General features: G+C 43.7%; 1 protein-coding gene across 1 annotated transcript in view; it reads left to right on the forward strand.

The window, feature by feature from the left end:
• The window catches only part of ITPKC (inositol-trisphosphate 3-kinase C), a 150,851-nt gene extending 138,040 nt beyond the window's left edge, over positions 1–12,811 (forward strand). The window contains exons 6-8 of the mRNA XM_030217676.1: positions 58–159; positions 5,202–5,273; positions 9,055–12,811. Of these exons, the coding sequence (XP_030073536.1) occupies positions 58–159; positions 5,202–5,273; positions 9,055–9,258 (378 nt within the window). The 3' untranslated portion in view covers positions 9,259–12,811. The remainder of the gene's footprint in view (positions 1–57; positions 160–5,201; positions 5,274–9,054) is intronic.
• Positions 12,812–13,107: the final 296 nt, after the last annotated feature.

The raw sequence follows: 13,107 nt of genomic DNA on the forward strand, positions 1-13,107 counted from the left end.
TGTAGTGCTGAGCAAACAGTCTTCTGATCACTTCCACTTTTTCTTCTGTCTTCTCAGAAAGCAGATGGAACCTGTAACACCAACTTCAAGAAAACAAAGCATAAAGAGCAGGTGCAGCGTGCCCTGGAAGACTTTGTCAATGGAAACAAAACCATATTGGTGAGCTTTCCCATGCTTGTATTAAGGAAATACGTTCATGAAAAGAAGGGGTTATCTGTTTTTCAGGTTTTTTTTTTTTTCTGCCTGATGTTGCCTTCCCACTGGTCTGTCATTGACCAGAAAACACGAGCAAAACACAGAATGAGGTGTTCCTTATTAGCAGCAGATGAATCCAGAGACTTGTGGGTTATGAGCATCTAACAGCAAATGGAGGTAGTTCCAAACTGCCACATAGAATGGTATGCTTCTTGGTCGGTCAGTATTATCTCTAGCAGGCGGTTTCTCCTGCTTCTTTGGCTCCTGTTCCAGATTCCCTGTTTCAGTTGAGCTTGGGGGTGTCTAACTTGGGATACACCTGGTGGTGCCCCAGGGGTACCTCTTCCCACCTCCTCCCCTGCCACTTCTTTTTTTTTTTCTTCCTCCTCACAGAGCTTTGTGGGGGGGTGGAGGGGAAAGAGAACAGGTTTCTGCTTATGTGGCGTTCTGGAGGAGAGAGGATGTCTCTGCACACCTGCAGTTGTCTGGATTCAGCCACCTAATCAGAGTCAGAAGGCCTGTGGGTACTGGTAAGGTTGGCAAAATTGTGAGTATGAACTTTCATTCTTCCCCTCTGTCGGGTTCATACTGCTCAAGTTAGTGCAGCTACAGCAGTACACTATTTCTTTTTGAGCAGCTTGTGTGGTTTGCCTGCGTTTTCCTCTCTTCAGTTGGTGGCAGCCATTTTGGTTGCAGGCTGCAATAATGGATTGCGCTTTCTTCTTTTCTTTCTTTGCAGACAGCGCTGGTTCCCTTGATCGGCGGAGGTGTTTTGTCTGCCTTTGTGGTTTCAAGTCCCGGCTCCTTGCTTGGCAAATTACTACTCAGAACAAGCTTGGACCTTGCTGTTCCCAGGTCACTCATAGATTCTTGGCTGCCCTTTCAGCCTTCTCCAGGCTACTTCTCCTGATTGTGTTTTCAGTCTGCAGCTCATTTCTCTTTCTGAGGCCTGGGCTGTCCTCTTTTCCTGGGGAGAGTGTATTTCTTTCTTGCCTCGAGCTACAGGGCGACATCTTCTCATGGTTGTCTGGTCTGCTCTTTTCCAGCTGCATAGGCAGCCTTCAGCTTGTACCTGTGCTTTTAGATACGTTTGCTGCCCTCTGCTGTGTTCCTGAGGCATGACCATTTTTCTCCTGTCTAATGCGGGGACAGCTGGTGGCCCATGTTCGCGTGAGCATCTAGTGGTACGTTTCTGCAGTGGCTACCTTCAAGGCATGTCGGTCATCTCGGCATGACCTCCCTAAGGAGGCAATCCCATTCGGCGTCGGGAGCCTTAGATTCATGATTGCCTGGCCTGTTTTTCAGTGCCTTGTGACATTGTCAGCCTTCAGCTGCTGACTGCATTTGCAGACTTCGACTTCAGCATACGGCAGCATTTCCACCTCGCAGCTCTCCACGCCTTAGCCACCTTGGGGCCGTTCCAACATAGGCAATTTCCCTTCAGATTATTTAGCGCTTGTACTGTTAATCTTCAGGCTGCTGTAGCCTTACGGCTTGGAGTAGGTGCTAAGTGGGATGCCCCCTGGGTGCCTGACAGGTTGCAATTTGTTATTTTGCTGCTGATTGATGGAAGACTGTTTCTGGCACCTTCACCAGCCTCTTCATGGCTGCTGTTCCAAGACCCTCCTGTTGGGGGCTGTGCAGGCTCCCTGGCCTTGCTTCCCACTGCATACTGTCAGATTCTTGCTGTCTCAAGTGCCTTTCCGCTGGGCAGGCAGCATGGTTGTGTCTTTTTCCTTTTACAGGCAATCCTTTGCTGTTAGCAGCTCCAGCTGTGTCATCCTTCGGTAGTTCATGTGGCCATTGTTGGCCTTTGCCTCACAGTGACAGCTTCAGCTGAGCTCACGGCTGTGGCTGCTTGGCTGGCTTGTGGGTGTATGCTATTGGCAGAATTCGGCTCTTCCATGGCAATAAAGCTTTTTCCATTGGTACATGTGGAACGCGACTCCATCTCTGTACAACACAGTTCCTCTTTCCACACTGTGTACTGCTCAGTACTTAGCTGTGGAGCATTGTTCTGGCTACACCCAGTGCCCACATTACTGTATCTAGCGTAGTCCACTTGTTCTTCGCTGGTCCCAGTCTATTTGGTTCTGTCCCGGGATGCTGTTCTAGTTTCCTCACAGTCAGTTGGAATGGCTCTGTGTCTGAATGGGGAGCAAACACCTTCTGTATGGAATGTAGCACTGGTCCTGACTCTGAACACGACTGTCTGTGCCTTGGCTGCCTGTTGGGTGCGGCTCCATGGCTGCTGCTTCCGTATTGCTCCATCTCTGCTTGTATGCCCAACTCCACCTCTGAACGTGAGGCGAGGTTTCAGTGTAGGAAGAGGATCCCCTTCCTCTGGTTATGTCTCATAGTTTCATCCTTGAAGTTGTCCAAAGCTCTGTCTCTGGATGTGTAGTTCAGTTCTATCTCTGATTACTGCTTCTTGTCTGGATCCGGGCGTAGCTGCATCTCTGGATGAGGAGCAGTGCACCATTCATGAAGGTGGAAGTGCACCCATCTCTGAATGCATACAACAGCTTCAATTCTGTTCCATATCTGACTCTCGGACCGTCTTGTCCTTGTCGTCTGACTTTCCCACTAGTTGGGGAAAGCGTCTCTGGTGTTCTGTAGTGTACAGCATGTCGCTAGCTGGCATCATATTTCATGTATATAGGGTTCTGCTTAGCTCTGAGCCTGGGCCTCAGCCCCATCATGCAACAGGATCCTCCCCAACTTAAGTTGGGGTTCTCCTTTGTACCTTCATGCTCGAGCTAGCTCCATCTCTGCATGGTCATTGACTCCAGCTCAGCATTTTTTGTTTGGTTCCATCACTAGTTTGAAATCCTGACAGTGTTCTGTGCAGTTCCCTTATTCGTGTCTCAGAGTCGAGGGTGTGTCTTCATGGTCCTGCCTGTGATGATTACACATTTCCATTAAACAGCCATTGTTTCTTCCATTCTTCGGGAGAAAAATTATCCTGGGAGTTTCCATTTGTTGCTTTATATCATGGTTGCTGTGGTACCTTCAGGCAATCAATGGATGTCTGGGCGGGCCTGGTGGGGTCCCAGTTGGTGTCATGCAGCCATAGCTTGCTGAAGTCAGGTGCCTGTTGCTTGGGCTTATGTTCCCCGGGTGCGTCTCTGCTTCATTCTCTTCTATGAAGGTCCCCTCCATGATCCTTGTAACACATGTTTTCCAGACCTTGTCCAGTTGATGGTTTCAGCTAGTTCTAAGGCATCCTTCGAGGCATTGGTTCTTTCCATGGCTGTGTCTGGTTTATACCCTACTTAAGAACTGCTTTGCTGCATCCCACAAGTCTTGGGATTCATCTGCTGCTGATAAGGAAGTAAAAATTGTGTTTCCTGATAATTTGTTTTTCCTTTAGTCACAGCAGATGAATCCAGAGTCCCACCCTTTTATGAGTCTCTTGTTGTGGTTACCTGTGCATAGTTCTGCTAGCTGACAGGTCTGTGCTTCATTTCTGTGAGGAGGAAATGTTTGCCTTATTCCTTCTGCTTTGTTACAAGAAAAACTGACTGACCAAGGAGCATACTGTCCTATGTGGCAGAGTTCAGTTTGGTACTCTATCTTCATCTGCTGGTAGATGGTGGTAACCCACAAGTCTCTGGATTTGCCTGCTGTGAATAAGGAAAGAAAATGATCAGGTAAGACACAATTTTTTCCATGTATAGTTTAGATGTGGGAGCCTCCTTGCATAGACGGAGCAAAGCTAACTTTGGATTTAGCTCAGGCTTGTTCAGTAGTAGTTGATCATGAGTTAGGTGTAGTAGACATTTTCCTGACCATGGAGGGTTCACAATCCTAAGGGCATTCAGCAGTTTTTAGTCACTGACAGCTGCTGGCTGAATTAGACCTGGATATTCAGTGCTGGGCTATGTCTGACACTGTAATTGAATACCCAGGTCTTCGACAGATCTGAAAATTATGCGGCTGCTGGCTAATATTCAGTGCTGCTACCTGCATACCTAATTAGCAAAGATAGGGCTGCTTTTTATGCGATACTCACTTATTTTCTGACTCTGCCCTCAGCACTAAAGGGACAGTTTTGCAGCAGTCACACAAGACTTTCAACAGCTCTGTGCAGTTAACTGGTGTTGAAAATCCAGACACACCTGCCCATTGCCCACTTTAAACTGTGCAGAATATCATCCCCTAGGCTTGTACCTGAAGCAATGGAGGGTTGCTCAGGCCACAAGGAACAGCAGTGGGATTAGGACTCGGCTTCTCTGGATTCTCGGCCTGCTTAACCATTAGGCTCTCCATGCCACTACTGCAGCTGTGGATCAGTGACCTCAGTATGTTCTTTTATTTCTTTCTCTGGGGTAAGATATCCTAGCAGCAGGGTAATTACTCTATGCAAGATAACATAGGTCAGAGCCTGTTGTATTAACAGGCTTTCTCATCTATGAACAAAAATGTCTTAAGATAAAGCCAGCAGTTTTACGTGGGGGGGGGGGGGGGGGGGGGAGGAGAGAGAGCATTCTCGAACAGCATGCACTAATGCCATTAATCATACTGTCTATCGCAGGGCTCATTTTATGTGACCCAGTATGTTGATAACATTAGGGTGCAGTTAGTAAATGAATTCTTTTAGTGAATAGACATGATCTAATGGTTGGCATACTGGGTTGGGATTGAAGAAAAATGTATCATTAGATAAGAGTTTTTCTGATTCTGGCTTTTCCAGATAAGTTTCTTTGTTTATAAGTAATTCCTGATATGACAAGTTTACACAATGCAAAAAAAAAAAAAAAATCTGCTGTAATCTTGCCAGAGATGAACCTGGCTAAATCAGGTTGGAGGATGTTACAATGTATGAATTGAGGCCCCTTTCCTGTATAAACATGTCCTTGGACTTGTGAACTTCTCCAGTGGGCAGAGTTATAAAATGCACTTTGCTAGTGTTTCTAATCCCAGGACTCCTGTTGCAGCTCCTGTCCTCATTGGAATTTTTGCTAACTGGCTCTGTTCTATTTTTCTTCTTCCCCTCCCTCCAGATAAGCTATGTGACGAGATTAAAAGAACTTCAGACTGCCTTAGAACACTCAGAATTCTTCACGTCCCATGAGGTAAATCTCATAGGTCTACTGTCCTGCAGTGGGTTTTGCCTGTGGCATTTTGAAACTGTCCCAGCAGAGGGGGCAGGAGTTACTGGCTGCAGTCTGGCTTTTACGATGCAGTTCTTTAAAAGATCCATGTCCTGACGCTTTGAAGCAAATGCGAGTTGCAGTCGCTAGGGGTCATTAGCGCTGGACTAGCTCCCGCATTTGCTACCGCAGAATGCTGAGAACAGGCAAGCGTGTGAAATAACGAGCTTGCCGGCTCTGAGCACAGTGAGCATGTAAATGTGTGCTAAACAGGTCATCACCTATTCTTACTATTATATCCTGCTACGAGCACGTCTTCTAAGAAGACATCTTCTATTGCAGGAAGGACTGTGGAAAGCAGGAGAGCTAGACTGAATCCTGAGATTGTTCATCTACAGATTAAAAAATCATAACAGTGCTTCATAGCGCATATTTCTCCCCTCTAGGGCATACAGAATGGGTTGTATTTTGTACCCTTGGACATTTTAACAGGGTGGATTAGCATTCCTTTGGATAGTAGAAATCAGCTATGGTTGGGGTTGAAAGAGTAGAGGGTGGTGGTAAGGATGGTTATTATAGCTGCTCGCTGTTGTTATTGTTTTCTATTTGTAATTTATGCACAATAGTTTTACACTATATTGTGCAACTATAAATTACAAATAGAAAACAATAATAACGGCAAGCCCGCGGGGATGGGGTAGGGACGGAGACCGGGCATGCGGGGACGGGGTGGGAACAGAGACAGAACCTGCGGGGATAGGGTGGGGGCGGAGACAGAACCCACAGGGACAAATTTTGTCCCTGTGTCATTCTCTATCTGGCACTGCAATTTTGGATGATGATGACATGCAACCTTTGGAAGTGGGTGAGGAGGGGAAAGGGGTGCTGTAGACCAGTGGTTCTCAAATTTATACTAGGGGACCACCAACCAGTTGGGTTTTCAGGGTATCACTAATGAATATGTATGAGACATTTGCATGTGACACCTCCATTATATGCAAATCTCGTGCATATTCATTATACACCAATTACCTGAGTATCTTAATTCCAATCTAGTTACAATATAACCGTTCAAATCCAAAGTTACTACTACTCTCTATCAATAAGTTCATAGTAGTTTTATTGAAAACAATATTGCTAAAAAAATTTTCTATATTCTCATTTAATCCAACTTTTATCCATATGCACACCACTCGTACCTCTCTCAACCACATTAGAACTGCCTCAAAATTTCCATCATTTCTATTAGGAACATATATCGGTTACTTCCAAGAAAGGTTCTTCTCTAAATGAACACCCTGCTCGTGTCCATCAAAAATCGTGGCTACAACAACACTTAACTGGTCTTCAATACTTGATCATATGTTCCTTTCTTCTGCAAATATCCCTGGTTTCAACAATTGCATCAAACCCGATGTGCTGAGCAGTGAAAAGCGGAAAGGAAATAGTGACTGACTGAATTTGTGCAAGATATGAGCTTGGAATATGGAAAGATATGTGGAACCGCAATTTGTTGAAACCAGAGATATTTGCAGAGTGGTCGTAGCCACGATTTTTGATGGACACGTCTTGGGGAAACAGATGAGCAGGGTGTTCATTTAAAGAAGAACCTTTCTTGGAAGTAACATGGATATATGTTCCTAATAGAAACAATGGAAATTTTGAGTGTGCTGGGTGTAAGATATGAAGAATTGTGAAGTAAAGTAGGCAGTTCTAGTGTGATTGAGAGAGGTATGAGTGGTGTGCATATGGTAATGGTGAGGATAAAAGTTGGATTAAAATGAGAATATTGAAACTTTTTTTTAGCAATATTGTTGTTTTCAATAATACTATTATAAACTTATTGATAGAAAGTAGTATTTACTTTGGATTTGAATGCATATTCAGTAGGGATATCCTAAAAACCCAACTGGGCTGGTAGTTCCCCACTACAGATTGAGAACCACTGCACTAGACTCCAAGGGATTTGTGTGTGTGTGTGGGGGGGGGGGGGGGGGGGGGTGGATAAGGGGGTGCTTGGAGCCAGGTATCTTGGCTCATCTGAAGTGAAATGTCTACCACCTCTGATGACCCTCAGCCTGAGTGGTTTGTTGCCTCAGATTTGGCATTACAGCCCTGCCCATTATCCACTGGCTTTGTCAGAATAGCTTATTAAAACCCAATTTTCATGGGTTTAAATATGCTGTGTACTGATCTCTATTAAAGGCTTTGCACAGAGTTAGCTTGTGTGAAAACATCTTTCTGCAACATGCACTCACAAAATTGTGCGCTCAAGCCATGGTAAACTTGTACAAAGCCTTGGCACACTTTTCTGCATCAGCCCCTCTGTGCTTAGAATGCCCAGCAGCAGAGAGCAGTGGCAGTTAAGGCAAAACAACAAATCTCGATAACCCCATTAAATAGTACATGCTGCTGATTGGTGTTACAAGGATTGGGGAGAGCTGGCAATTCTCAGATAGCTTTAGGAACTTGCCCACATTTTGTATATATGTACAAAGCAAAACTTAATACTGGTATGTATGTATGTATGGTTATACATTTTGTTTATAGACTTATTCTGGGAGGAATGTGTTGGAATACCCATGATTTGAGTTGAATTATCTAACATTTTGGGGCATCTGGGATCATAAAACTTAATGGGGCGGGGTGGTTTGCCTAGGGTGCCTAATACTCTTGCACTAGCCCTGGATCCAGAGGTGGAGGCAGTGAGGGTGATCTGCCCCCCCCCCCCCCCACACGCTACAGTCCCCCGAGCCTCAGTGGGCTCTTTTCAGTCCTGCCTTGAAGGGTTATAGTGGCTTCTTTGGGGGCAGGAAATAACCCCCCTCTTTCCTGCCCATTGCCGCTATTCTGCCCATTGCCACTGTGTTTTCAAAATGGCAGCCGAGAATTCCCATGGTAGTCTTGCGGGTCTCAATAGTCTTGGCAGCCATTTTTAAAACATGGCGGTGCCGGGCAGAACAGCTGCAGCGGGCAGGAAAGAGTGTTGTTCTTTACTGTCCCCCTCCCTTCTGTAGAGGCCACTAGACCACCAGGGCCCTTCAAGATAGGACTGGGGGGGAGGCACTGCTCGGTTGCCTGAATGGTCAGTCCACCCCTGCCTGGATCACTACCATCATCCCACATTTTTAAGGTTTTATTTTATCAACTTCATATGTTTCTTGTAGTCTAGCTGGAAGGCCCTTTTAGACTTTTCTGAAGTCTTATTTTGATACTGACCACAGAGATATCCTGCTGTGCTTCCTCTGAAAATAAAATCTAAACAGATTCTCTCCTATTTAAACAATTGAAATGGACTTTAACCAGCTAGCCATTATCATATTTAACCAGAGTTTGTCTTGTCATATTTTTCAAGAGTCAGATTGCATGTGAGATTGTAGCAGAGCAGGCTTGGGCCTGAATAATTTGTGAACAGCGCAGATAAGAGGTGCCCCCTTTTTCTTTTTTAACTTGGGATTTGCCCCTCTTGGTGTGTTTGGGCAATTTAAGCAATAACCTAGAGATAAGTGCATGGCTTGGAAAACAGAAGGACTCCTATGTCTTATAAAGTGCAGGCTTCTAGTAGCTTTATTACTCTCTTATTGGAGACAGATCCGGAGGCGATTGGGCTTTCTAGACTGCTTTTCAGGCACCTGTATGGTCTGCAGAGTGTATATCCTCCTCCTTATGCTGCTTGCAATAAAGTCGCTATCCTACAAGACTCCTGTTTCAGCCACTGTTTTCATAGCAGAGCACTAATTTGAACCCCTTTTTCACATTCTAGGTTGTTGGAAGTTCTTTACTGTTTGTTCATGACAAGACAGGACTAGCCAAAGTGTGGATGATTGATTTTGGAAAGACTGTCCCGCTGCCCAGCAAACAGACACTAAATCACAGAGTACCCTGGGTGGAGGGGAACCGAGAGGATGGCTACCTCTGGGGCCTGGACAATCTTATCAGCATATTTACTGACATGATTCAAGACTGAGGCCACCTCTGTTCAAGTCCTGCTGCTTCAGAAGAGATGGCTTATAGTGCTCAGCTGCTGCTGCTTCCTCCTCCTCCAGCTCCAGAAGTACATGAAGACTTCTGGGTACAAACTGAAGATCTGATGTGAAGTAGGAAATGGTGTGTTGTGCTACAAGAGAGCAGCAAAGGCCGACAGAGGTGTAAGAGGATGCCACCTGCAGCATTGACTTTTGAAAGAATAAAGGCCTGGATTTTTAAAGTGTTGGAAAAAAAAAAGGACCAGTCAACTCTTAAACTGCCTTTATGCAGGGATTATAAAACTACTACAGTGCATTATACAATGCAAAGAAGCATCTTTAAACCCTTCCCCTTCCCAGTTCTTAATTCACTGGAATACAGAATGTAAACTGAAGTACCTTGTATAAAAAGGTACCACTTCTCAGCCTTTGGGCTAAGATTGAAGTCTTATACTGCAAGGGAAATTTAATACTGGAGTGGATTCCACATGTGGCCTTGGACTGGTATTATCTATCATCAAATCTTTTTGACATTTTTATATTTATATGTATATATGCTACCGAAAACACTGGAACTGTTTTGTATAGAAATTGTTTGTACAGGCTTGTATAGGACTTTCCCGGGTTTTATATATTGACATGCCAGATGAGGAAGCCAAGGCAGTTTTTTTTTTTTTTTTTAAAGAGAGCTTTAATTTTCTGAGGGTTTTAAAGGGCCTGTCACTTTACTGTTGATTCATACTTAGGCTTGGGCACATTTCAAGGTTGCTGATTTAAATTTTAATTGAGTTTGAGAGGAATTTAAAGCCAACTCAAAAATCTTTGAGCCCTGTGAAACCCTCTTATTGCATAAGAGCCACCTGTGCTTTTTTGATGCAAAACTGAGCACTGCTTGGAGGTGGTAGGTGAAGGACCATATTATAACTCTAAAAGCACTTTGGAAATCCCTAATATCATATTTTACATTTAAAAAATAGTGAAATGGTTGAGGTCAAATAGATTAAACTGCACTCTCCCAGTAGTTTATGACTCCAGTAACTTGGATGAGACTGCATTAATGAAATATAGGGTTTTGTCTTGTGTTTAGAAAGAGATTCCTTGGTGCAAAGGAGGCAGAATAAGGAGTCTCTAGCTTGGTAGCCTTCTGTACCATTTGAGCCACTATAAAGCTTCCACAAGCCTTATCTTGCTGCTTGTGCTGGATGTTTGTGTGCTGAGTTGTCTGAATCGGATGCTTCTCTGTCCAGCCTTAGTTATCCTCCATGTAACTGTTTGCACACCCTTCTGCTTCACAGTCTCAGGCAATACCTTGGGGACTTTATCTATTCTCAATCTTAATTGTATTTTACTAACTTGAATGCCTGCCTTTTTATCCTCCTCAAGCAATTCCTAGGCTTTTAGAATTTTAGTATCGATCTTTTATAGATGGTAAAATTTCCAATTCTACTCGCCATTTAATAAGTGAACTGTTCAATCAGCTATGGAACAAATTAAGTGGGATCACAGTTAAGGAGTGGAGTAGTGCCTTCAGCTGGTGTCCCATATTTTTTCAGAAACTGATCCTCGGCAAAACACGTTTAATGAAAGGACATGTGTAGGCTGGGATGTTTAGTTCCCAGAATCTCTCACGCTTCCTGCTGCATTAGCATAGGAACAGGCACCCTTTTCTGGTCGTGTTCAGTGATTGGTATGGGCGCTTGTAGATTAATTAAATCCTGGCAGTTAGTAAAGTACAAATCCCACCCACACACAGATTGGAAGTGTCCCTTGCCTGGGATTCTGGTTTCTTGGTTTTAGATGTATTTTGTATTTGTGCATGGGACATTTTGAGTCCATCCTTTTTCTATATTCTAGATTGCTGTGGAGGTACCATATGGGTGTTCTCCGCAAAGCCTTTCACACTGCTCTCATACTTTTTCCTTCTTCCCCCAGCTATTACCTGACTTATATACTGTATGTAAGATTGCCATATGCAAACCTGAAGGGGTAGTCTGGGCCAAGTGTACCAATGCTTGCGACTCTCTTTTGTGGGACCCATTGAAACTGTGTTTCAGAAAATATGGGTATTGTAGCAGCCCCTGATCCCTTGAGTTTTTGGGATTCTATCTTCTTTTCTTGCCGTTTGTATGTGCTCTCAGGTCTTAGGTAATCGGGTCAGTTTCTCAGAAATCTATCTGGGGAAGACTTGATGCAAATCTTTGAAAAATGCAGTTCCTTACTACCCCCCTCCCCCACTTCTTTTTTTTTGTTTTTTTTTGTTAAATCCTGGGGGCGGGGGGAGACTCCTCCTATCAGTGTTGGCATACTATGGGTGACTCCAGAGTACTGTTCACATCACACTTTAACATTTCCTCTCCTAAAGAAAGTATTTTGGGAAAGAGTTTTACCACCAGCCTCCCTTCTGTCTCCTAAAGTTTCTGGCTTGTTAACAAAGATTCAAATAATTTATATAGCCATTCCTCTGGACATCGTTCTGTTTCCTATACAATATTTCTCCCATGTGTCCCTAATGTATTTTAACATTGAATGTTAAGGGTTTGTACATTTTTAACAAAGCCATTTAAAAAAAAAAAAGTCTTATCCATGGAACTGGGTAATGAAAAATTGATACTGATTTTTGTGTCAAGACCAGTAGTTTTTCGTTTAAAATGTTTTAATTTATTGTTTATCAACCCTGCTATTCCCACTTCACCCATCATCTTCTGAAAATAGGTGAATACCACCTCTCCCAGAATGAAATACTGGGAAGCTCTTTTTTAACCATACAGTACTTTAGGCTGCAGCATGTTTTAAGTAGAACAATCCTAGGAGACCTTTACAATAACACTGGATCTGTTACGAGTTTTTACCAAATCGCCTCTTAGGGGTGAAGTATAACTGTTGGTGTACTGGTACCTTAATCCAGTGCTCCATTTCTGACCACAGATCTTCTGTGAGAGTTCGTTCAGGTTAGTGTTGTGGGATGTCTACTGCATCATATATATTAGGCTGTCTATTGCATCTCATGCTTGGAACTATCAAGCTCAAGGCTGAGCGAATATGGGTTCTATGAATGCTATTATAATCCTTTGGGCAGTAAAGGTTTGCTAGGATCCCTCCCTTATGCACATCCCATAACAGGGATACCCGAGCACCAGCCTCACCATCTAATCATGTTGGCATTCAGCTATCAGAATATTAAACATGCACATTCCGCTGACTAGAGAAGGGAAGAAGAAGGTAGTTTTTAAATTCAGAACCAAAATATCCTCAAATTTTGAGGGCTGTGGGAAATGTATGATGTATTTCAGCATTGTTACAAGGGAGTCCACTGATCACATGACCATTTATGCAGTGAAGAATGGCACCTACCAGGATGTTTACAAGGACAATCCTCCTGTTTTTTTCTTCTTGAACTCTATTTTTTCCTATTTATAAGACACTTTTGTGGAGAAATACTGGATTACTGCATGGTTTTGTTTTTCTGTATTTATAGGAATGATGTACCTAGCATTGTTCAGCAGGGATTTGTTCTTTTAACCATTGTGGCAATAAATTCAGCCTCTTGAGGATTTACTAAAGTTGTATATGCTTTTTTTTTTTGGGGGGTGAGCAGAATTTGGATATACAGTGTGACTAAGTTGAAAACACGCCAACCCAATTCAAAAGCAAGTGCTTGAAATATGGGAGTGCTTATAGAAGGATCTTGGGCTCCAGGGGCCTTTGGTAATGCAGAAGGGTATTTCTCTTCCTCCCTGTTGGCCTGGGAGGAAGTTTAGAGGGTAACAAAGTGCTTTTGTGTGGTGAGGGAACTACAGCTGTAAAAAGGGAGCTTTGGCTAACCCATTAAGGCCTGCCAAGGAGTGATGGAA

The sequence above is a fragment of the Microcaecilia unicolor genome, chromosome 11, assembly GCF_901765095.1.
Source record: "Microcaecilia unicolor chromosome 11, aMicUni1.1, whole genome shotgun sequence".
Taxonomy (NCBI): domain Eukaryota; kingdom Metazoa; phylum Chordata; class Amphibia; order Gymnophiona; family Siphonopidae; genus Microcaecilia; species Microcaecilia unicolor.